The 24,876-nt window shown below is 41.7% G+C and overlaps 1 protein-coding gene across 2 annotated transcripts in view; it reads right to left on the reverse strand.

Moving 5' to 3' along the window:
- LOC141932146 (sphingosine-1-phosphate transporter SPNS2-like) overlaps nt 1-24,876 on the reverse strand; it is a 139,566-nt gene that overhangs the window by 47,408 nt on the left and 67,282 nt on the right. For both annotated transcript variants that reach the window (XM_074845285.1, XM_074845283.1), the window contains exons 4-7: nt 7,298-7,449; nt 4,968-5,034; nt 2,269-2,411; nt 930-1,082 (exon numbers count right to left, since the gene is read on the reverse strand). In XM_074845285.1, coding sequence (XP_074701386.1) covers nt 930-1,082; nt 2,269-2,411; nt 4,968-5,034; nt 7,298-7,449 — 515 coding nt within the window. The remainder of the gene's footprint in view (nt 1-929; nt 1,083-2,268; nt 2,412-4,967; nt 5,035-7,297; nt 7,450-24,876) is intronic.

Raw genomic sequence — 24,876 nt, forward strand, 5'->3', positions numbered from 1 at the left:
TTGTAAACAGCAGATGGGCAGTCAGACTGGAGCTGTATTTTCTACGCACTGCATTTTCACAGAATAGACTGGGACTGCCCGCTGGGTGCTCTGGTTGATGGAACTCCAAACCACTAAGTAGTTTACTTCAGATGGGATTGTGTCAGCTAGAGCAAGAAGGTTTTCCTAACGTTATTTTTCCCTCACAAGCTAAAAAACAAAAGAGCTAACAAAAGGCAGTTTTTCATATCTTTTACTCACCTGGAGAAATGCTTTTTTAGCATTTTATGTTTTGTGCCATCATGGTAAAGCACAAAACAATGAATTACTTTTCATAGCTTACGTGCTGTAAGTGATGTTACATAACCAGGACTGAAAAACCAAACCACTGTATAACATGAAGCACCCCAGACCGAAGTGTCCCAGATCTCTGCACCATTCTAGAGCAAAACTCAGCAAACACAGTAGCATACAGAGCAATGAAACACAGTGAAACCCTCCCTCACATAGAAACAAAAGTATTCAGGACTAGTCTCTGCAGCCTTTAGGGAAAAACAGTCCAACCTCTGACTTACAGCCACCACTGTGGCTACCCAACCTACCACCTTATTCTGCTGCTATTAAGTATGGGTCTTAAGAAACCAAATTCTCAGCTCTTCAAACATCCTCTAAGTCAAAGACAAAAGTCTCTTTTCTACTTCTGCACCATAGCCTGGGAACTAAGACAGCGCTGAGGTAACTGCTTCTCCCTTGGTTTGACTTCATGCAATGAAGAAGAGAAATAAAACCTAGTTTACAATCCCAGCATTTCCTATCATTGTTGCGAAGACCTAGAGGAAATTACAGACATTCTAGTAACTTGACTCTGTGGGACCTGCCTGTTTCCTCTGGCAAAGAAGCCCCCACCCCCTTTTCCCCCCCTCTTTAAAGCAGAGGAGTATGAATCTCACCTATCTTTGGTGCTGCAGGGCTGTGAGCTGCAGGTCTCTGCTGTCTTCTGCACGACCTGTGCTCTGTGAAGGTAGAGAGGGATCCACATGCCAAGCGCCCCTGTGGCAAAGGAGACAGCCGAGGTGGCCAACGATGAGAACACGTAGCTGCGGCTGTGGAGATGCAAGAGGCAAAAACAAGAGAAGGTTTAGTGGGAAGAGTGAAAAAGCAGGAGCCCCAGGACAGAAGCCAGTGCTTCAGTGACAAAACACAAGTGTTCCCCCATACTAGCCACCTCCCTTTGCCAAGGGGCAGAAACAATACAAGGTACAGAGCAATGGAGGATAAGAGACATGGAATATTTCTTCATATGTGACGCTCTATTGATAATAATGTACTTAACTCTTCAGAGGTGCTTCACAGAGACCATTTCTCATGGGACTGTTTCAGGAGACAATCAGTACTTAGTCACTAAGACATCACGTGTGAATTACAGGCCTTTCACTGTAATATCACCTGTTTACCTGGATGAGCAGTTTCACTTCTCCCTCGCCATCCATGCCACCATATTACTACTACTTGAATAAGCTACCAAAATAAGTAATAAAGAAATAGTGATAAATTAACCATCATCACTTTTCATAGTCCTTTCATACTGGATGACAATACCAACAAGGCATTCTAGCCAGCAGTTCTAAGGATGATGGACACAAGTTTTCCATCAGAACTCTGATGTAACGCTGAATTCACAAGTGCAAGATTTACACATTCATAGGCAAGATTTCTGAAAGCAAGTACAGCTGCTTAAACACTCATGAGCATGTGATCTTTTATGCACATATACAAGCACCCAAGCACATTCAGTGCTCATGCATTCAGTCGTATGTCGTTGTATAAACATATATATTTAAATTTGCCATGTAGTGTAAGCTTTTGTGTATTTTCTCCTCTTATATTGCTCTGGTGTTTAACTCTCTTCTTCCCCTCAGCAGATCAGCTCTTTCAAGGAAGAAAAAGGATCTAAGCATCTGAACAACAGTGCACAACAATTAATACAGGAACACAGCAATTTCTACACTTCAAAAGCCTTGATTTGTCTGAAGTATAAGCCAAACAAAGCAGACTCCCTCTTAGATCTCAATCTTGGAAAGGTTAGAGCAAAAGTTGGAATCCATCACTGTCATTGTCGATACCTCATGAAAATGTAGCTGCGATTTTCTCTCCTAGCTCCACAGACTAAGCTCCTGGCAACTCCCTGCCTGTTGTTGCTTTCCAGTTTCACAGTGCTAAGAGGTACAGGCCATTGCACGTTCCAGTTAAGCACTAGAGGCAAAGCATGATTTTTATTAGTGCTCTTACTTTCTAATCAGTGCTTTCATGTCTCTTAGCCACGAGGTCCGAGCCTTCAGCTGTCCCCCAAGTTGTTCAACATTTCCTCTTTTAGCAGCAGGTACAAATATCAAGATGAGTGTCCCTGTTATCATTCCCAGGAGTGGAGACACCTGCAAGAAGGGAATAGGGAATTAGCACAGGAGTCAGCAGGGTTTGCTCTGAGTAGTCAATAACAAGCAGATTACATTAGTTTTGTTTCAGCGACTCGATTCTTTACAGCTAGCCAGAATCTGTAAGCACACTGAGGCATCTGCTCCTTTCCTTCCTCCCTGACATTCCCTGGACTCTCTTATCTCACTCTGGAAGCATGTAGCTTTGAGAGTACTCTGATTAAGGCAGTCCATTTCTTTGTGTTATTAAAGTACCAAGATTCATCTAAATACGGTTCTTCAGTGATGTTTAACTCTTTGGAAACCTACTCCCAGTTGGCCTAAGAGACCAACTAGTTTCTGGGAGAGTGCAGAAATCTTTTAAAGGCAATGAGGCCAGGTGAAATATTTCTGGATGTAGGGAGCATGCTGGCTTTGAAAATCCTTGCTTGACATGCATCCCTCTTCCAGCTAACCCACAACGGCTTCCCATATTCAGGCAGCTTCCTCGGATTACCTCAGTGTACAGCAAACCAAGAAACACTGAAAATTCAGGCTGGAAGATAGGAAACAACACATTCAAGGGTTAGGTTTCCCAGTTTCCAACCCTTTCTCCCAATCACTACACAAAAATACAGAGATCCCACAGTGTTTTGCAAGCTCCAAATGTGATTCTTGTTTTGACACTGAAATTCCATCATTGTCAGAATGGAAAATAGCTCTGTTAGGAAAATAGGAACACAGATTTTCACCAAACTATCATCTATTCTGTACATGCTATTTTAAAAATAAATTCCTGTTCCAAAAAAAATATGTTTCCAATAATAACCTGAGAATGGCCTTTCAACAGAGAGCAGTGTTTCACACGCAAAGATGACAAACCCAGAATTCTTCTAGGGAAGGGAAGACAAAAATATTTCAGAACTGGAAAGTCAGGAAAATCCCTCATCCACGGATAAATGAAGCCTGATACAGTATCCTTAATACAGTTGAGGACAAGACACAGCACTGGTTAAAAAACCCCCAGAAATTCTGGGATTTTCTAGGGCCATATAATTTAAAGTCTCCTTGATTTTTATCAAAAGACTTAATCCCCCAACAGGACAGTATCCATTGAGACTCAGTAATGCTCCAGTAAAACACAGACGTTACTGCTAAATCCGGAGACAAAGCTGCACTTGCCAATGTGCCCTTCTGTCTTCTTCAGCTCACTGAAGTACAGATTATTCTTGACCTCTCCTGGATTTGGAGACCACAGGAGAACACAGAGGGAAGCATCACCTAGGGGAATCTTTCACATTTTGTAAGAGCACAGTAATTGCCACGGGGATGGAGGCTGCTTTACACTGATGCCTGGAAGCTTTCAACATGTGCTGTTTGACTACAATAAACAAGAAAAACTGTCTAAAGCAACCATCACAGAAGCGTGCAGCTTGTCAGATTCCCCACAATATTGCAATATTGTCTTTCAGATAGCCTGGATTTCTCAGGATAACTGTGGAGAGTTCATCTGAAGAAAAAGATGCTAATGAGGATTTCTTTGCACAAATTAATCATTTGAGTTTTACAGACAGAAGCACAAGAGTGCTCCAATGTATCAACCTCATTAACACCCACTGACCAGGAGGAGGGACTTTGGGGTTACTTATTCCTTGTGCTGGCCTCTACTCAAAAGTTACTTTTACCCTTAAAGTATTTCTGCTACTGAATAAGGTAGCCATCCTCTTGGTGTGAAGCTGTAGGCTAAGAAACTTTTCATTTCAGGTGCACAGCTGAAACCTACTCTCCACTCTCTTAGCTGCAGATGAACTGTTCACGGTGATTTTCCTGGCTTTGCTTACCCTTGCTGGGCAGGGAGGGAATGGCTTGTGCAACAGAAGGGCACATTTGCTTGAGATGGGAACCCATGTATTTCATCACCTGCTGTTATAAATGTGGATGGCCTGAGCTTCATGAGATTCATTTTCTTCATGAAGTGCCAGAGCCAGAGAATGCACCTCATGGGGGCTCATGCCACCCAGACTGCCAAAGGTCAGAAAACAGTTCTGCTGGGCCACTTCCTCTCAGCTCTTTCAAGACATCTTTGTGTGCAGGATCTGTTTGTGCGTATGCGATTGCAGTGTATTATCTTTTCAACACATTTATCAAGGTCCCTAGAGGTTAAAATAGAAGGAAACCGACTGTCTCAGGGCAGAAAAACAAGCGGAAACTGGAACAAAGTGTTTTTTCCTCAAAGCAGGAAGTCATTCTCGGAGTTTCTTGACAGCAGGGGACTGAAAGACTGTGGAGTTGATTTAAGGCCAATGCATCGTCTTCCCATCCCCATCAAGAAATCATGGTTGACCGATAATAAAGTGATTGGAAAATTCTAGCTCCCAGGCCAGGAAAAAAACCAAGTACAATGAGCCAAAACCACATACCTTCCCCACTTAGAGAATGTATCTGCTATGCACTTACTATCCATAGATGTAATTTCCAATCCTTTATCTTCTATATATAATAACAGGTTCAGGAATTGTGTGATAGAACTGATAAACAGACGCAATGATTATTAAGATGTTATTAAGATTGGCTTACCCGCAACGCCCAGTGCCAGTCTCCAGCAACCTGCTTCACACTTGAGCCAGTGATGTATCCCAAGCCACTGCAAGAAATACATGGATGAGAGTCAGTCAGATCTTTAACAGAGTACCACAGTCACAGATCTTCTTAAATAAAGATAGAAAGAGGCACAATTGATTGTGTGTCTTGGGCTCTCTTCTGCAGGAAGAAACATGGGGGGTGAAGCGGATGGTGGCTAATATGTAACTCTTCCCAGCGCTGTTGATCTAAAAATGCGCAAACCTGATGGAAATTTGGACATTGATCTCGAGTTTAGAGCTGACCTTTCAATCTACAGTGGATGGAAACAAAGCCTCAAAAAGAATTTATTTCCCAATTTAATTTCTACATCAGGCCTTTCTGTGCACTAGTATCAGTACTTAATAATTTTATGTTCAAGCTCTCAGTTAAGAAGTGCCCTTCAAGGACACACTATATTCCATCATTAATTTTTTTTTCTTGTCATTTAATAGCACTTAGTTCTAATTACCCATGAAGAGATCATTTTCCATAAGCTTGTAAGAAAAAACAAGAAGAATATGCAAGACAGTCTGATGTGAGAAACATCAGACCTGAAGACTGGAAACCTCCTCTGAAGATAAAGGAGCAACAGGACCTTCAGCCACATGCTAAGAACTACACTGAGGTAACAAAAGGTGGCTCACAAAGAGGCTAAATAAAGGTGACCATAGCCATGCTTCTCTCAAAATGAAGTGGATGGATGTGAATATCTTTTTTTTCAAAACTGCTGCATTTGTTGCTGAGATTGCCTTGGCTAGAAGTTGCCAGGGCTGCTGTGGGGCAGCTCTCAGCCATCACATGGCTTTACTGAACAGTCTGCCATCTGGACATCTGGAGGTTGCCATCTAAAATCACCCCAAGGGCTTTTTACACAGACAGGCCCCAAAATCAAACCATGGATCCACACCTCTGTTGGATATTGAGATAATTTAGTCCAAGAATCAGGCTCAACAGGATGAATATTTGTCATTTCTTGCTAGCCATAGTGCACTGAATTCTCTGTGTAAATACTTGGCATCCTCAGCCCTCTTGGGAAAATATTATTTTCACCACTTGTATATCTCTCTTTCCTCAAGAGCAAAGGGATGTTTGTGAGTTTTATCTCAGGGATGAGTGCTCTAACTCATAAAATGCACCACCCTGAACCAGAAGTTTTTCCCTGAGTTGGGGGGAATTAAACTGCTGTTTTCATGTTTTCCACGCTGGAAATGAACCCATGATGCCACTTTTGCACAGGATGTTGCCCAGCTCTGGGAATTGGTATGTAAACTATGCGAACCCACCCTGCCTACAACCTCACAATAGAGGGTCAGCCATTATTTTTAAAAAGTAAAAATGAAAAAAAAAAACACAACACAGATTCCCTCCTGTCCCAACAATCAGATACTGCATTGGGCTGATAAGGGAACTCAACTGAAAGAAAGTGCCAGAGGAAATAACTACCCCAAATCTGAATCTGCTTCTTGCTTTCATCAGGCATCTCTGGGCTTGGCTGTCCTCCACTGCTCAGCATTGAGACACAGTGGGAACAATCATTACAGTTTCTCTTTTCAGCCTTACTGTCTACATCAGACTTCACAATTTCTCCTAACTGCTGTTTCAGTGGCCATAGCACTAAAATGGACTGGCCATTGCTATTGCAGCTACCAAGTCACCTAAGACTGGCATAGCTGCATTTTCCAAACTCAGTCAGATTGGCCAAATTCAAGGTTGGGCAGAATTTGAGCTTAAACTAAAAATATTTTTAAAGTCAACATTTCAAATTGTGTATGTTACATAGCATACTCCTCTTGCAACCTCTGATATTTAGGAGGACTGTCACGTAGAAGCAGGTACCCACTTGCTCACTTTTGAAAACTCAGCCCAGTGTCTTAAGAGAACTTGATTTCACAGTAACCTGGAAGACATGGCCTAAAGAAGGCATAGACCTCATGTGAATTGAAGCAACAACTCAGAGAACCTATATAACATTATCCAAAATGATAGTTTAATTTAATAATGCTAAAAAAAAAAAGTCAGCTAAAATATTTTGATTCCATTTCCACCCCCTTACTGTAAAAAAAAATTCCTTCCCACTAATTCCCAGAAGTCACACATGAACCAGTAACAGGGCTAGAAAAAGGATCTAATTCCTGCAACTAATTAGTCACTGCTCACAATATTTTCCTGTTTAAACCATTCCAGCCAAAGACAGAAGAACTACGATCATTAGCAGCCTAAGATCTGTGTGAGCTTACTTTAAGAGAAAAGCCCAAACCAGACAAAAGAAGCATTACATCACTTACCTGCCAAGAGGAATTGCAAAGTAGAAAACAGACAGCATAAGGGTCCTTGTGTTTTTGGTGAAAAGGTCTCCTATGATAGTTGGTGCAATAGTGGAGTAACTTGCTTCACCGATGCCAACCAAACCTCGTGAGAGCACAAGGAGCCAGAAGTACTAAGAAAAGAAATAAAACACGTTAGCAGGTCTCCCCTTGTCTTTTTTAATTCAGGATGCACAACAGTGAAATCTGCGCAAATAGGGAAATATAAACCCCTGTGACTGGAATGTGATCCCCTTGTATACGTTTACTTTTTAAAACCTCAGACTCATTTCATTTAAAAACTCAGACTCTCTTGCTGGGAGGAAAGGGACTATAGTTTTTGTGAAGATTTATAGGCATGAAGGAAAAGTAATAATACATGTTCACTCAATGACACTCAAGAAGATATTCTAATACAGGCAGAAGACCCTCAGTTTATTCTGAGGATGCAGCTCACTCTTGTTAAGCCAGCATCAGCGCACTGACAGAGGAAGGTTTGGGGAGGCAAGTGACTGTAACAAATCCTGCTCTGGGATCCAGAAAAAGCAATACCTGCCGAGCACAATCTGAACCTCCCCAGCATGCCAAGGGACAGGTTAAGACTGGTGAAGTCCTAAAGGCTCTTCAAAGCTGTGACAGAGTTGAACATGCAATCCCCCAAACTCTATTTTTTTTTTTTTTTCCTTCATTAGAGGCCATGGAATAAGGGAAGTTTTTCAAAGGTGCTAAGCACCTATCTCACTCCACTTCTTTTGAAAAAAAGCATCAATCTCCCCCTCATAGCAGGAAGGCAAAGTAAGCCAACACTGAAGCGTTCTGAAAAACCTCAGGTTACAATCTGGGCTGAGATGCACGCAGTTACAAAGAGGTAAGACAAGCTTTACTGTGCACCACAGGGACATCGGTGTGCACAGTAAGGAGGAGCCCCAGGTGGACGATTCAGAGCCAAACCAGGCCACGGCACAGGCTGCGAAAGGCATGAGGCTGCTCAGAGAATTACACGCCTTTCTGAATAAGGGGCCATCCAACAGAATGAGGAGAAGGACTTCACGTTCAGCACAACACAGCCTAAAAAGGGACGAAAAGGAATCGTTCGCCTAACAGAATCTTCTCCATGGCCCGTTTCCCTGTTTTAGCCAATGCTTTCATAAACTGCAAGGACCTGATTTTCAAGTCGACCTCTTTCACTACACTTGCAGTTTTCTGGGTGCTGCTGTGTGAAGGCATAAGGCACAATATTTTGATGCCTAAATACCTGATAGATGAGCACAACCAAGTTCTCAAACATCCAGGCAGCTTGAGCTACACCCAGGAGTAACTGCAGGTACAGAAATGAAACAGGCAATTGCAGAAAAGTGTAAGCACAAGGAAATCTATTTCTACAAATGTGACTTCTACAAATCCTCTATTTACTGTTATTATTCATTTGTGTGGAAAACAGCAGGGATTATGGTAAATATGAAAGTGCTTTGAGAACAATGAGCGATTACAATGAGTGATGAGGGAAAAAGTTGAGTTGCAGGGAAGTGACTGACTTTGTGCCCTACAGCAAAGCTAAGCCAGAGTACAGGGCTCTCATTCACAAACATGGAAAATGCCACGCAGACATCAAGCCACGTGCCTCGGTCATAAATATATCCATCAACAGACAAAAATCTACCACTGACATGTTCTCATTGTTTTCTTCATTGTAATCCCCTGGTTGATAAGAATTTCTTGAGGATTCCTATAGTCACACAAAACAAATACTTTTGCACATTCTTCACTTCCTCTTATTTTGATGTAAATTCTGCATTAATACCTACCTTCTGAGTGTATACAAGTTCCTTGTTTGCTGGCAGGGAGTTTGCAGTGCTGCTATCATTCATATATCTCCCATAAACTGCACATACATAACAGACATGTGGGTGTATGCAGAAAGGGCAATACTGTGACTCAAGCGATTTAATTTATGCAAATTACCCAATGCTAAACCACTCCACGGCAGAAATATGCTGACAATGATGGGTGCACAGGTAACCAATGTATTTGGAATGAGCAACAGTATTCATTACATGCTGAATGACTTAGTCATGCAGAATTAGAAAGCGGGGGAACTGGAAGATGATTTTTGTTTCTTAAGAGGTTCAGATCTGGATCACAGAGAGGGTGACTGGCAAAATAGTCATCTGCCAGACCCAGAATGAGTACGCAGATAGTGCTAGTTACACATGTAGAACGACAAGTTTGTAAATCACAGAATCACAGAATGGTTTGTGTTGGAAGGGACCTTAAAGATCATCCAGTCCCACCCCCCTGCCACGGGCAGGGACACCTTCCACTAGCCCAGGCTGCCCAAAGCTCCATCCAACCTGGCCTTGAACCCTTCCAGGGAGGGGGCAGCCACAGCTTCTCTGGGCAACCTGTGCCAGGGCCTCATCACCCTCACAGGGAAGAATTTCTTCCTTAGATCTCATCTAAATCTGCCCTCTGTCAGTTTAAAACCATTACCCCTTGTCCTATCCCTACACCTCCTGATCAAGAGTCCCTCCCCCCTTTCCTGTAGCCCCTTTAAGTCCTGGGAAGCCCCTCTAAGGTCTCCCCAGAGCCTTCTCTTCTCCAGCTGAACCCCCCCAACTCTCTCAGTCTGTTCCTACAGGGGAGGTGCTCCAGCCCCTGATCATCCTCGTGGACTCCTCTGGACCTGCTTGAGCAGGTCCATGTACCTATTTTGTTGGGGGCACCAGAGCACTGGATGTTCCTCAGATTTGAAATACCTACACAAAAATGACACAAGTTTGTGCTCACCAGCCAGTATCACTCTCGGTGAATGCACTGGGCAGGAATTTCCTCCAAAGAATGCTGTTATAAGGTTCCTCTTACAGTCCTTGCGTAAAGCAGGAAAACGGTACAGTTTTTTATTGTGGTAAAGAGTGACTTAGTTCCACCAATATAATTGAATCAGAGTCCCAATACAATGAAATCATCTGCAACAAGTAATACGTTCATTCTTCTCCTCCAGTTCTTCCTTGAATCCTCCTCCCTGGCTTGTCCCATGCTTACACACTCCAAATATCTGTTTAATATTTAAACTGTTCTCTGAATCAGTGGTATCCATATTTAAGTCATGAGATTCTGATTTCAGTTGGCAATAAAAGCAGTCTTATAAAAGCATAATCTACATAAAGAGATGACTGATGAGATGATATATTTAAGACTATGGACAATGTAGCTATTTAGGTGTAACATCTAGACAAAACATACAAAAGTCTAAAACAATAATAGGTAATTATAAATAATCAGTTGTATGTTGTGCCTGGATTTATAGCTCTATATCTAGGATTAAAGAGCTAATGCCTCTTCTTATCCTGCTGTAAGATCTCTTCTGGATCTCTGGCTAGCATGCATTCTATTGGAACCTATACAATAAAATGATGTAGTAATTTGTTACAATAAGCTAGAACCCCCATTCTTCCATCTCTAATCAGTCAGTCAAAACTTATGTTTTTGTCATTTCTGAACAGGGACAGCTGGGTAGCTCTCTGAGACAAAAGGTGGTCCTTTCTGAGAAAGGCCTACTCTTTTCTTTTTTCGTAGGGGAAGAAAAAAAATCCAGACAACAAAACAACTCCAAAATTCTTATGCTGCTGCTCATTTGGACCACAGACATGCCATGAAACACTTAGAAACCGGTCCCAAAACCACTATGCGTGCAATACAGGCAACTGCTATTTTTTGTATGTGCATTTATATACACATACACCCATACGCACACCCCTCTCTCTGAGCGTATGCATACATGACAACGAACATAAGCAAATGGGAAAGTCAGATATTACCCACAAAGAGGAAGCACTGTTCCCCACCGCTGCAGCAGGACACTTCTACCATCTCCTTTGCAATAGATTTTTGCCCCAAGTGCTTTTTCCTCTTTGTCCTGCCCCAGGATTCTCAGCAGTTTAGTGAGATGAAAAGGGCTGACACCAGCCAAATTCTTCTCTACATTATCTGCACTTAAAAGCAGTACAGGCAGTTGAGACTTTTAACTGAATTTCACTGTTCCCCAAGCAGATATTGATATATACTAAAGAAGCTTATTCCTTTCTACATTACTTTAGAGCTCTTCTGTAATTTGTTCATCTGTGTAAATAGTTCTCACTCTGACAGGAAAATTAAAACCATCCGAGTCAGCTCTCAGCACCTGAGCTTGTTCCTTTTCCACAGGTTAAGCCCAGCAAGCTCAAGACTTCAGTGTCTTTTTCTCTGGGTCAGTGCTTGCAACTAAGTTTTTTGAAACGAGGAGCTATTACAGCAAACTATTTATGTCTTTAATTTTGTTTAGCAGTCTGCACCTCCATGAGAGCTGCCAAGATCTGTTTTGTAGAGATGCAATGGTTTTCTTCAAATGTATGGCAGAAATCCCCCTCCCTGCCTGTGCTTCAGCCCAACCTGCTCCAGACACTATCGCAGTCATGGCCATGCCGCAGCAGAGCTGCTGGTGCTGGTTGGATGTGGACTGGAGAACCTGAACCACACAATGCGACTGCCATGAGCCCTGGGGGCAATTTAGGATGCAAAGGTGCTCCAAGCTCCTTCCTCCAACTCGTATGTGCCACAAAAGGGCTGATGAGACGCCAGCCAGGGAAGATTCCAGTATACAATAAACCATCAACATATGGAAAGAATTGTGGCTGACAGAGACCCAGCACTGGCACAGTCTTCCTGGGAATTTCCCTTCAAAGGGGCCATCACCAGAAAGTAGCACACAGAGAAAGCACTCATACAAGTGCATGTGAGGTAGGTAAGTCAATGGACCTGCTCTCTTCTCCCCATCTCTTAACTCTATGGAAGGAAAAATATGCCCTAGTTCTAAAGCTGAAGACTTTACTACTTTGTAATTTGAAGATTAACAAACCCAAACAAAGAAGAAACCAAATCCACCAACTTAGATATGAGTTTTGGAAGGGATACAAATCCTTATGCCTCAGGGAATGCACCAATCACTAACAGGAATGCACAACCTACTAATTTCTAAATTTCTTAAACTATCAGCAAACTGTAGGTAACAGCAGCAATAGATCATGGGGTCAGATGGACTTGGTCTGACTGCTGTTGCCAATGACACTGTCCCACTAGAACCTATAGGCATGACACAATCCTTCCACAATTTTCATCTAAAAAAAGCTTTCATCTAAAAGAAGCTTTCATGATTTGAGTATTTATAATATGACATATATCTTTTCTGCAAAGTATGACATGGTTTATACTCACATTTTCATACTGACTTTACTCTCATCCTCTTGCACACATAAATGTTTGATGGCCTAGAACATGTGACTATCTTTAATCATGTTTGGACAAACCTCCTAATTACACATTTATCCTAGTTGTATAGGCCATTGAGTGAGTAATACATGTTTTAATAGGTCTAATTACAGCTTTAACTTCTTTCTCTTTTTTTTAATTAGTTAACAAAAGGAATTAAGCCACAGTTCTCTAAAAGATTAGCTGTCAGTGATAAACCCATAATCTGCCAAATATGTGTACAACTCCGAACCACCAGATTTACTCTCTAAAGAATCATATGATCCTTAAGCTTCGGTTATTAAGTATTTGCATTTGAATGTGGAGTAGCTTGTAAGGGTCATAAAACAAGCTGAAGACATGCTTCTTTCAGATCAGGGACACACAGACCGATGAGATCACACAGGTATAGTTAACCTAGTACAAATTACTAGTACGGATGCACAGCACCAATGCAAGCCATGTTTTGAACTGATGTTGCTGGTCTAAAAGGACGATCTTTTATACAGCTACAGCAACTGCACCTGCACCCTTTCCTATATGAGGGTATATGAGAAACCTCCTACGGTTTCTACATTTAGCTTCAGTAAAAGAGGGTTCAGCACCATGAGATTCCGTATTTGAACTGCTGAGGTTTGCCACATTTTCTTTCTTTTATTATATAAACATTATGCAGCAAACAAGGATATAGAATCAGGGTTTGCATCCTTGGAAAGATGTGCATAAGAAAAACCATCCATGCCATCAGGCAGCTAGGATTGCCACACAAAGCCTAAAATAGATGTGTGTGGAATGACAACAAGCTAATGATAAAGCATTGAGATTGATTTAATCTCCCTGAGTTTCTAGACCAAACTCAGCTGAACTGTACTGCAGTTACAGTCTTGTATTTCTACAGCTGGCAGAGTCTTGCACTGACAACATCCAGGGTACCACAACAGTCACAAGCGATCAATTAGATCAACTGAAGATAGACAAGTCTGAAATACTGCAGGAGTCAGCTGACCAAAGTAAAACCTGCAGGGGTCTAATGTATATTCAGGGGCTACACAACTGAGGTCCCTTTTGACAGCCACACTTGTGTGCAAGCATTTGCCCTTTGCGATCAGAACTTGTATTTTCTGGCCAGGCAAACACCACTTCCTCTTGCATTCCATTAAGTTTTCCCAACAGTATCAGTACTTTGCAGGAATCTAAGTGGTTAGAGGTGACACACAACACGCTTCACCGCAGGTACAGCAAAGACCATGATGTAAACCAAACCAGGAACATGCTTCTGAGTATCAGTATTGTGACTAAGAGCATTGGCTCCTGCAAACTCACAGTTCAAATTCCAGCTCATTAACTGAGAGTCACTGGAAGAGCTGAGCAATGGAATGACATTACAAATGCAGGTGACATATTAGCTTAAACACTAAACACTCCGTTTCTCTTAGCTCTCCCAGCAATGATGGTGTCACCTTTAAGAACCTGAAAGTTTCCGAGTCAGACAGGGACATTGACATATCATAAAAGACAAGATGACATTAAATGATGAACATGTTTTAAATTCCATTCTGTGTCTGGATGGATGACGAAGACTACAGCAGAATACATAAGCCTAAATACATCTTCCACCTCTATGCAGCCCTAAAGCTTTCCAAATTTTCAATATATATATGCAAGGCACCTGGCTTCCATTGGTGGATACAAGTCCTGGGTCCACACACTTGACAGAAGTAGTGTGTCAAATCTAGATGTGGACCACAAAGTCACACGCCCTACCTTCTCAAATTTGAATGGTTCAAAATCTCCTTTAATAAAAGCAGAATAAATATCATAGACAGTTAGAGAGAGGTAACATATTTAATACTGGTGAATTGTTCCATGCCAGTTCTGAAGAACATGTCTTCCTGTGACACCCAGCCCAGACTTCTCAGTAACTGAATATTCATGCCAAATTTTGGCCATTTAGTGTCTTATTGTCTGGGAGATCTTTGTGCAGGAACAAAGGAAGATGAGTATCTACCTTTATCTACAAGTAATCTTAACTAATCCCTCATGGAGATTGCCAGCAGAGACACCAAAATACAAAATAACATGAGGGCAGAACTGTTTACTATGATGTTCTGTTGGTCAGTACTTTTTTCCCCCATTAATAGGTTGGGTAAGCATTGTTTTCAGGATTTCCTAGAACCAAAAGGAGTTTATTATGTTTAATCTCTGGGTGGCATAAAGAGTGGCTAGCCAGGGTACATGCCTGTGTGGAGTCTGGTTGGCGACAGGTCGGTGAGTTATCAGAACTGATGCAATGCTGTGAGCTATCAGTATTTTATCTGTTTTCTGTAGAGATACAAGTGCACTTAGAGGTTCATGCTACAGGTACCTGTCTGATAAATGTAACTATAAACCACCCTTCTCACCTCCAACAAGATGTTTTTCCCTTATCAGACGTGAGTCATGCTGGTAGGGTAGCCTGGGGGAGATTCACTGCAGTTGCTCGTTCTTTTGCCATTTGGCTCAATGCAGAGATGTGATTGGGTTTAGAGTCTTCTTTTCTTCCCTCATTGTGTGTGTCATCACCTACGCATAACCACTTTTCACCTCCCATCTCTTTACAATCACAACTGCCTTTTAAGTCACTACTGCACACAACATTTCCCGTAACTTCTATCACCACTGGATTCTACAGTTTCCTCCCTTCAAATTGAACTCTTGATGACAAGCCCGTATTTCACCACCATTTTCAAACTGCTCTTCTCATTTACGTGCATGTCACAGAATCAGAGAATAGTTGAGATTGGAAGGGACCTCTGGAGATAGTCTAGTCCAAGCCCCCTGCTCAAAGTGGGGTCAACTACAACAAGTTGCTCAAGACCATGTCCAGTTGGGTTTTGAATATCTCCAAGGATGGAGAAGCCACAACTTTGCTGGACAACCTGTTCTAATATTTGACCATCCTCACAGTAAAAACGTGTCTTCTTATGTTTAAATGGAATTTACTGTATTTTAGTTTGTGCCTATTGCCTCATCTTTTCACTGGGCACCATTGAGAAGAAACTGACTCCATCTTTACTGCCTCCTATCAAGTCTTGATACACATTGAAGCAACATTACAGGCTCTCCAGGGGTAGAAGCACAGTTCTAGAGTAAGGATGACACTTTAACAAGGGTAAGCTATTCAAAATGTCAGGTTTTTCTTCACTTGGCTTTCCTGAAGCCTGCTTGGGCATAGGAAGTGTACAAGTTTAAGTATTTGTGTCCAATGAAGAACATTTCTCTTACCCAAAGGTCTCTCCCTGAACTCTGACGGGCAGGTCATTAACACTGAAGTGAAAATACTCTGGGCCTTCCTTCAAGTATTCACACATTTTATTCACACATGCGTATTTTATGCTGGCTAGAGGTTATAAACATGTTACAGAGGAGACCACTACACCACACCAAGATTTAATAGCAAGTTATTGAGTTATTGAAACCTTAGTACACTTAATTAATCATTTGCTCAAGGGTCAATGTATAAACGCTTTGCAATTAGGACGGACTTATACTATAGTTTCTAAAGCAGGTCTCATTCTTCTGCAGCATCCATTTACACTATGTCAAACACTTCAAAACTTCAGCTCATTTGGATGCATTAAGTGTCCTACCAATTCTCAGCTCTAAGCAGCTCACCTTTGAACAATTGGCTTTTGGGAAAATTCAGCTGGTATTCAGAGCCCTGCAAGGAGAAGAGAAACTACAGCAAGCAGAAAGAGAACAAAATACGTATTTAAAAATAGAAATGAGCAAGGGAGATGAAGCAAAGTCCACTCACCTTTCCTCTGATTGTCTCTAGTATTTGTTAATGGCTTTAGTTCTCCCAGGTGACCTGTTCAGGCACACTTAATTGAATGTGGAAAGTTTTATTTGGAAATTAACTTAAGATTCTGGCTGATCAAAGTGTCCTTATTTTATGAGATTTATATTATTATTTAGTATGTAAAAATAACCAATAAAGACTGTAAGATACTTATTTTTCACCCATCACACCCTTCAAACAGCAACTAAGGTGTTTAACAACTGGATACCTACAGGTAGGCTCTAAAGTGAAGCACCTAATTAAACACTCTGGAGAAAAAAACAAAAACAAAACCACCCCGGAAGTAGCAAGAATCCCACAGCACTTCCCAGAGTCAGCAGGGAGCTGCTGTGTGCTTCGCAGGTACAAAAATCAGGGTCAAGACCTTCTTAGCTACTTGTAAATTTTGAATGTGAAATTCCCTTTCAACATTAAAATCGCAGCGTTTGAAATCCAAGTTCCCATCACTGCTCTCCCTTCAAACCTGTGGCAGTCCCGAGAGGCTCTTCTACTACTTTTCAGTCATTTTTGGGTAGCACAAAAGAAAAAATGAAAAAAAAGAGTAAGCCCAATTCCCATTCTCCATCCAATTAGGTAATGTAATTACAAGACACTGGGTGAAGCAGCAGCACCACTGGGTCTTGACAATAGCCTCGGTTAAGACAAAGCAGCATTACAGCTTACTAATTGAAGGGCTTTTCATCTGATTGACCTGCCGGTGGTAAAAATATTACATGACACTGAAATGGTGGAATTTATGTTCTTCTCAATTTAGTCTCTTGGTCATTAATATTGCATTAATGACAGGGGTCTGGAATGTAATTGGAAGGAATGTAACAGATTAGCTTGCTTATTCACCAGAACACTGAGTGCTACATGCATAGCTACTTATATTATAGACCTTAAAGAAAAAGGCTGATGTTTTCAAATAAATCATAGGGATCATAAAGAGCCCCATGTTACCAGTGCCTGCTAGAACATTGAGTTAAAACACTTCTTTCATCCTTGTGGCTCTGGTGTAAGACACAGAGGAGTCCCTAGCATTTCACATGGCTGCAACAGTGGTCATTTATCCGTGTTACAGAACCATTACACGCAGCTCGGCCAGAATGTATCTTCCAAAACTGTTCTCCTGAGAACCTTAATAGTTCTGGGTCGGAAACAAACTGTTGCTTGTTGTTCCAGATCTGTCAGGTGGGACACACTTATCAGCACTTCCAACAAATATCTCTGGCATTAGGCACTATCACCATTCCCTTCCTGAGACGTGCAAAGACACCCATAACATAATCACAAAAATAGAGATTGGGAGAACTACAATGTAGTTTTGCAACTGTGGAAACAATGCAAGGTTCTTGACACATAAAAGTTTTCAAATACTAACAGCTGGAATATGGCCTGGCTAGGAATATTATAAACTAAAGGATATTCACAGGCAGTAACAGGCTCCTGTGTTCCAGCCACAGATGAGTCACAAGCAAAGACTGAATCCAGGCAAACCAGCTCTAAACAGCCCATTTTTCAGAAAAAATAGTTACAGGCACTGATATATAACACTAACCACATCTCCACCTTCAGTGATGTCTATAGAAATGCGTGAGATCGAAACACATTAACCTGATTGGCCGTCTTGGCTCAAACACTCTTTGGCTTGGACCAATTCTTAAGCCAAAATTTAGTCAAATCCAACAGCCAGGTCTTGTTCTTGGAGAGCACAACCCCATGTTCCTATCCACCAGACAACTGCAGAAACCATGATTTCTCAGGACCCTTTTGAGAAAAGCATCAGCCAACCAACCGAGACATCCAGGTGTGAATGTTTTGCTCTAACCATATGCATTTTCAAGGGCAGAACAAGTTTTGAGAGTCCATGAAGGACACATTTGAATAGAATGCCTCAAGGTTTAAATGAAATTACCACAAAATTATAGTCCCAGCAACTTTACCCATACTGTTGGTTCTGCTGATTCTTGGCATATTTTACTTTGCATATACTAACAATTTAAGTACAGCAGCAGGTCAGACCTTTTAGGCATCGTTGTTGAAAAAACACCCAAATCATGACAAACTCTGACTTTTTTTTTGTGTGTGTGCTTTCTGTTTTCACACTTCTCTGCCTTGCTGACTCAATCAAGATCCAGAAGCGCTCAAGTACTGTGAGAAAGGCTGACCTCGCAGTATGTTTGGCCTACATTTGAGACGTCTTTTTTAGCATCAGTTTTCCAGAGAGAAACCGATGCATCTACCAATTCCTTCTACCTACCAGCTTCTTCTTATTCATGATCTTCTTTGAACGGTTGTTATATTGCTAGGTGAAGCATTATTAACTGGCAGGGTTTCATCATGCTGTAGTTTCACTTCATTCTCTAAATCCAGCCTATTTGACAAAATGACAGTCCTATTTAACTATACTAAATGCATTTGCATGTTTTGTTACTATCTTCTCATGAGACTTTGTCAATCATATTTTCAGACATGATGATCAGCACCTTTGCCAGGGATTTCCAGCTCAAAATCTATTAGATTGGTTTGAGATTAGTACTCTAATTCAATGTTATCTGAATTGCAAATGCAGTGTTTTGTGTAGCATGTGAACTTTATGCATTTAAAAGAAATGTCAACACTTCAAAAGACTAATTTAGCACCTGGTACTGTAAGACATTTCCCATCTTCACACTATTTGCACATTACTCAGATCACAAAGGTCCTTTTTTCAGCCTTTATGCATGACCCAGGAGGCCACAGACTGTGTGTGCCACTGAAGAAGCACTTACACTTCCTATAGTATGACTGATGCTTTTGTATCACAGGCAACCAAGAGCTCAACCAAAGATAGGCTCAAATCCATACTTTTGCATCTGAACATGAGCCAGAGGCTTTCCCTGACTCCTGAATCCTATTTTTCAGGACAATATGCACAGCCTTCAAGAACCACCAAGGCCCTGTGAATACAAAGTTTAATTTGTTTCCAGGCCTCCTAATGAGCCTAAAACTGGGTTGAATGGATTGTTTTCTTTGTCTGTAAGGCATCATTAACCAAACTCCCCTGAAGCATCATGCTTCTTTCCAAGTCATAAACCTCAAGAACACAAGCCATAAACTGCTTCATTTACATCCATGCTAAGTACATGTCAGCTTACATCCTTAAACAGCAACATTTTTCCAGACCCATATTTGAACATCCCAGTGAAGCATGAAGGGACATGTTCTACACCACCAACTTGGCATCCTCTCGACACCCTCAATACACAATTACCCGGGAAGCTTATTTCCAAAGAGGCAGGATCACATGGTGGCATGCAGACACTGCAGTAGTGACTTGCTTTGCCTTCTGAACTCGTTTGACTGAGCCAGGCTTCCCCACCACTGAAGCACAGCATGTAACAGTGGAGCACTGCATCAGGAATGGCTTGTGTTCCTCAGGTCACTACCACTACTGCAAGGATCACATTAAGCTGATAGGAAATTTTATAATTCCTTACTCTATCTTTTAACATCTGCTTGGGAACTTACATGCAGCACTACCTCCTCTTTTTAAATTTTTTTTTCCCCCCAGCTGATTCAATCCCTATCTATTCAAGAAGCATTTTTCCTTTCTTCCATTCCTAGGATGTTTTGAATGAGGCTGAGCTTAAGATGCTGCAACAATTATTTATAAAACATAATGCTAAAGCATTAGAGAGACTTTCAATAAGACAGAGTTGAAGCAATAAAACATCCTTTTTGTGTTCCATCAGCATGCTCTTGGTTAGGCCTCTGCTGTGGTACGACAAGGAGAATATACATTTTAATAGACAACAGAAGAAGAAGGAATGCTTCCAAGACACATACAGCCTGGCAATGAAATAAATATGCCTTCTTCCCTCTGCCTCCTCAGCAAATAACTGACCCAGGTGAGATTTCCTGCCCAGGCACAATAAAAGCAGGACAGGCGGGTTGATAGTTACAGGCAGGCATTGCTTCCAAATCATCCAGTAACTGACATACTGGCTGAACTTTCCTACTCTTTAACCTAGAGACTATAAATTCAGGTTTCTGCATAAAAATGGGACAAAGCTGTAAAGGTCTGTGGCCTGTAAAGATCCTTCATGCTGACGCCATGGTCCCCAGCTGTTGTCTCTAGGCATTTTCATGATCCGATGAAACAGCATCAAATGTAAGCATATTGATTTAAAAAGATGTAGGGTCTGACTCAATTACCACAAAGACACACAAAAGGTTCCCACAGACTTCCAAAGGAGGAGCTGAATCAGAACCACAATCACAGACCCTGTGATAAAGATTTCAACATCTTCCAGTAACGTAGATAACCAACGGTTCCCTAAAAAAAGGGTAGGCAATTACAGGGAGCCCTCACTGAGAACCACTGCAAATTAGCATTAAGCCTCGAGACTATTTCTTGATACTCTCCCAGCACAAACCTCTGTGCACCTGCTCTAGAAAATGCCTGAGCTCCGAGGAGCAGTTCTGACATTTCAGTGCAAACCGCTGCCTTCATTTTAATGAACTGGCAATAGAAGCCTCTGCAGCAGCATGCATCAGTTCAGGTGAGTTATGACACTCAGCAATAGAAACATCTCTTCTTCTTTCAGCATTCACAGTGTTTGATCCAGATATTGCATGCTTTCAGACTGATTAATGACCCAAAAGTAGGTAGCAGAGGGCAGGAGGCACGAACGTAACAGCAGGGTGATTTGAGAAGTTCAAATGGGACATGCTGCCAGGCTGACCCTACCTGGGGAAGGTGGGACTTGGGGGGTGCAATCTTGATTGCTCTTGGGTCCCGGAGGGGAGAGCAGAACTGATCCTGTTCCAGACACACTGCAGACAGGAAATGCAATGTACGGTAGAGATATTCCTTATGATAGTTTCTTGAAGTTCATTTTTATCATCACATGAATAAGCTTTCTGAGTAAGCTTTGGAACTATACTCTGTCTCTCTCCTGGCAGCCATCACCAGCTGTGTTTTCAATAACTCTTCCCAAATGCTTTACAGACACATAGATGCAGATACTGGAGGGAAAAAACCAACACTCAGAGCAGAAAATACAGCACTTCAATTTCTGATAGTACCTATGAAAAGCCTCCTCCTCTCATAGATTGGCTTTTTGGGGCTGATGCTCTGAGAACACCCTAGCCTGTTTTTCATTTATTGTTTCCCTTGGAAGAGGGACAGGTAGAAAGGGATGAGGTAGGAATATAAAGCAGCTAGGAAACAAACATATGACAGTAATTCTGCACTCTATTTCAGCGAGCTGCAACTATTTCATCTATATAAATCTTTGCCCATCTCTTCTATCCTAGGTCAGCAAAATCTGAGGGAACAACGAGGACCCAAGATTCAAGAGTTCAACTCATTACACTTGTCTGTGCAAAAAACGATGTTGCTCTTACATGAAAACAGTTTCCCATACAGTATTTGGTATCAGCTGTGCTGAAGATGCTAGCAGACTTGACAGATGCTCAGAATACCTGAAGACCAGCTCAGCCAATGCTTCTTTATTGAACGAAGAAGCAATAGTGTATTTTTTTTCCTATAGTACTCCTCACATAATCCATGTTTTAAAAATGCAAGACAGTAAAACTTTTAAGAGTGCTGTGAATAGCATTGGGGAGGAGCAGCAGGTGCCTCCTTGCTGGAGAGGTGTCAAAGAAATGGTGCCTTTCAACTCCCATAGAAACTCTCATACTTCTTTGTCCAGAGAGCATGGATTTTGTTATGTCTTGATCTAGTCCTAGCTGGAAAGTCAGGAAGCCATGAAAACACAGAGGGAGTTTCTCACAGGAAACTGCTGCAGGAACCTCACAACTCCTACCTCCCAAGAGTCGCACCTTTAGAGATCTCGTGCCCATCTCCAGCAGCCATATAGGTGTAAGTACATATAATCAGATTTGAGGTAGGTTTATCTCTTCTCCTGATGGGTAATGCCACCACCAGCACACTGCAAGTAAGACTTCTGCATAGCAGGCTGCTGATGGGGGAAGTAGGTCTAAAGGGGGCCGTGGGAATTACCTTTCTTCAAACCATCTGCTTTCAGACATATGGGAGAGGGAAAGCAAGGCAAAATCAGTCTGCAAAGAATTTCACTCTGCAGTGTAAAGCAGAGATGACAGCCCTTATTCTTTCCCTCTCTTCTGGGACCTCAGAGCCACCTAAATCCAGCCATCACAGCATTCTCCTTCACCTGGCACCCACCGATCCCCATTCCCCCAGCACAGCAGCTCTGCTGCGGTGAGGAGGGAGCCCTGATAGATGAGGAGAAGAGGAGATGTATAGATTGCCATGTCTTATCTTAACAGAGGCGAAGCAGGATTAGCTACCGGGTAGCGCAGAGTGGCATCATACCAGCATTATACAGACGGTCATAATAGTAGCACTTGAGTGTTGACACTGCTGGCAGATAGAATAGCAACACTACTGTAGTATATTACCCACCCTAATCTCTTCCTCTGTGATAAGAGAGTACGCAGTGGACTACATTTTTCCTGAGAAGTCTAGCAAAAGGGCAAGCATGCAGAAATCCAAATGTCAACAGCATATGCTCATCTGTAGGGTTCCAGTACCACATTAAAGGCTGGCAAAATACACCAGAGCCAACTAACAGCCTTTGTCCTTGAGCACCCCATGTTAGTTCCAGCACCGATTTCTGTAACAGCAGCACAAACTGACAGGAGCTGCAGCCGAGGGAAGGGATTGAATGTATGTGCAGCAGACTTTACTAAGTTGCTGGGAGAATCTCTTTTGCTTTCTCTCTAAAAGAGTGTTCTGCTCAAAAATAATAGGATGGAACAGTGGGATATAAACATTCCAATAATTCATGGTGACTTCAAAGATAACACTTTGTACCCTTCTTGCATACAAAACGATGGCTTGGGGCTTCTAGTTTTGTTTGTTTCTGTTCTTCAAACTGTGGATTTATCTCACACAGTGGAAGCAAAAGAACAGAAGCTCTAAGTTTTATAACACAACTTCTGTCAGAGCACTTAAGACTAAAGGCTTTTCTTTGCTTGGAGTAAATCATCATGTGTAGGGGGGTGGGGTTGGTTTATGTTTACGTTTTTTAAAATTAACCCAGCTAACCATTTGTTCCATACTGCACATAATTTGTTGCTTCTCTTTTAGCACTCCTTGAAAGACAAGCTGTGGAAATAAATATACATCTGGCAAGTCTGAAAGACAGGACTTTAGCAAGCACTGCAGGCTAACTGGAATTCCACAGTGGGCTATTTGCTTCCGCTTTCAGAGATAAATCAAAAGGAGAGGAAAAGAAAATAAGCAGTAGTAGAAATACCTATCCAGATTAACTTGCAGTGGGAGCAAAAAGATTTTATCATGGCAGTTATATCAACATCTAAACAGAAATATCTATCAAGAACTGGAGGATTCAAAAGCACATTCCTGATTTACCTTGTTAATTCTTTGCTTTTCCGTTTCCAAACTTTCTGCCATCTGCAACTCCGATGTCTCACAGCAAACCCACATTACCACAGCCTGGTCTGGTTGATTATTAGGTACACTTGGTCTCCCAGAATAGTGGAGCCTAACTACTTAGCAGAATACTTTGCTCATCTGTAAAACAGCATCCCTTTTACACAGAAATATGCTTTATTTGAGGTATTTACATGGGAAATAGCAGTATTTCACAAGACTGGAGAACAGTCTGCAACTTTCCACCTCCAAACTCTTTCTTGCTTTAAGATACTGGTGTCTGCCCACGAGGGAGAGGGGTCCTGATCCCTTAGAAGTTTGTGCTAAGAGGGGTAGGAAGGCTACCACCAAAAACAAGGTTTCATCTAAGACAAATTTCTGGCCAGAGTAGTCAGCGGTAAGAACTATTATTATGACTAATAGATGTGGATATCCACACAGCCAGAAAGCAACTCTCAGCACGTGGCCTGATCACTCCTGATAACCAAGTTGCTTTCACGTGAAACTGTTCAGAAAGAGAGACATGGTGCAACTGGGATTACAGACTCTTTCCAATGACATCTGCACTATAAACCAGCTCAAGATGAGCAGCCACAACGCAGGCAATCAGGCACTGTGCTCATCAAAATGCTATCTAGAGAAAAAAATGGTTACCTATAAATCAAGAGTTTATATTGATACAGAGGAAGACAGACACATATTCAGCTTTTTGTGTGGATGGAAATGCATCCTGGTAAAGAAACTCCATGAAGATTGTGTGCTCAGTGCATTTCTTTGTGATACGACTCTATATTGCAGAGCAGCTCACTTATTTTTTGCTGATTTATTACAGAACATGAACCAACAACCAGCAAGCGTTTTCTCCAAATGCTTGCCAAAAGCCAAAAACAACAAAAGAAAGGGTTTTGCAGGTGAAAGTACCAAAATTTGTGTACCCGCAGGTGCAGAGCTGATTAAAAGGCATGCATAAAGGGAGGTAATTTCTAAGCAGGTGTTTGTACTTACAAAATACAAATTAAGATATATACA

This window comes from Strix aluco, chromosome 19, assembly GCF_031877795.1.
Source record: "Strix aluco isolate bStrAlu1 chromosome 19, bStrAlu1.hap1, whole genome shotgun sequence".
Classification (NCBI taxonomy): Eukaryota; Metazoa; Chordata; class Aves; order Strigiformes; family Strigidae; genus Strix; species Strix aluco.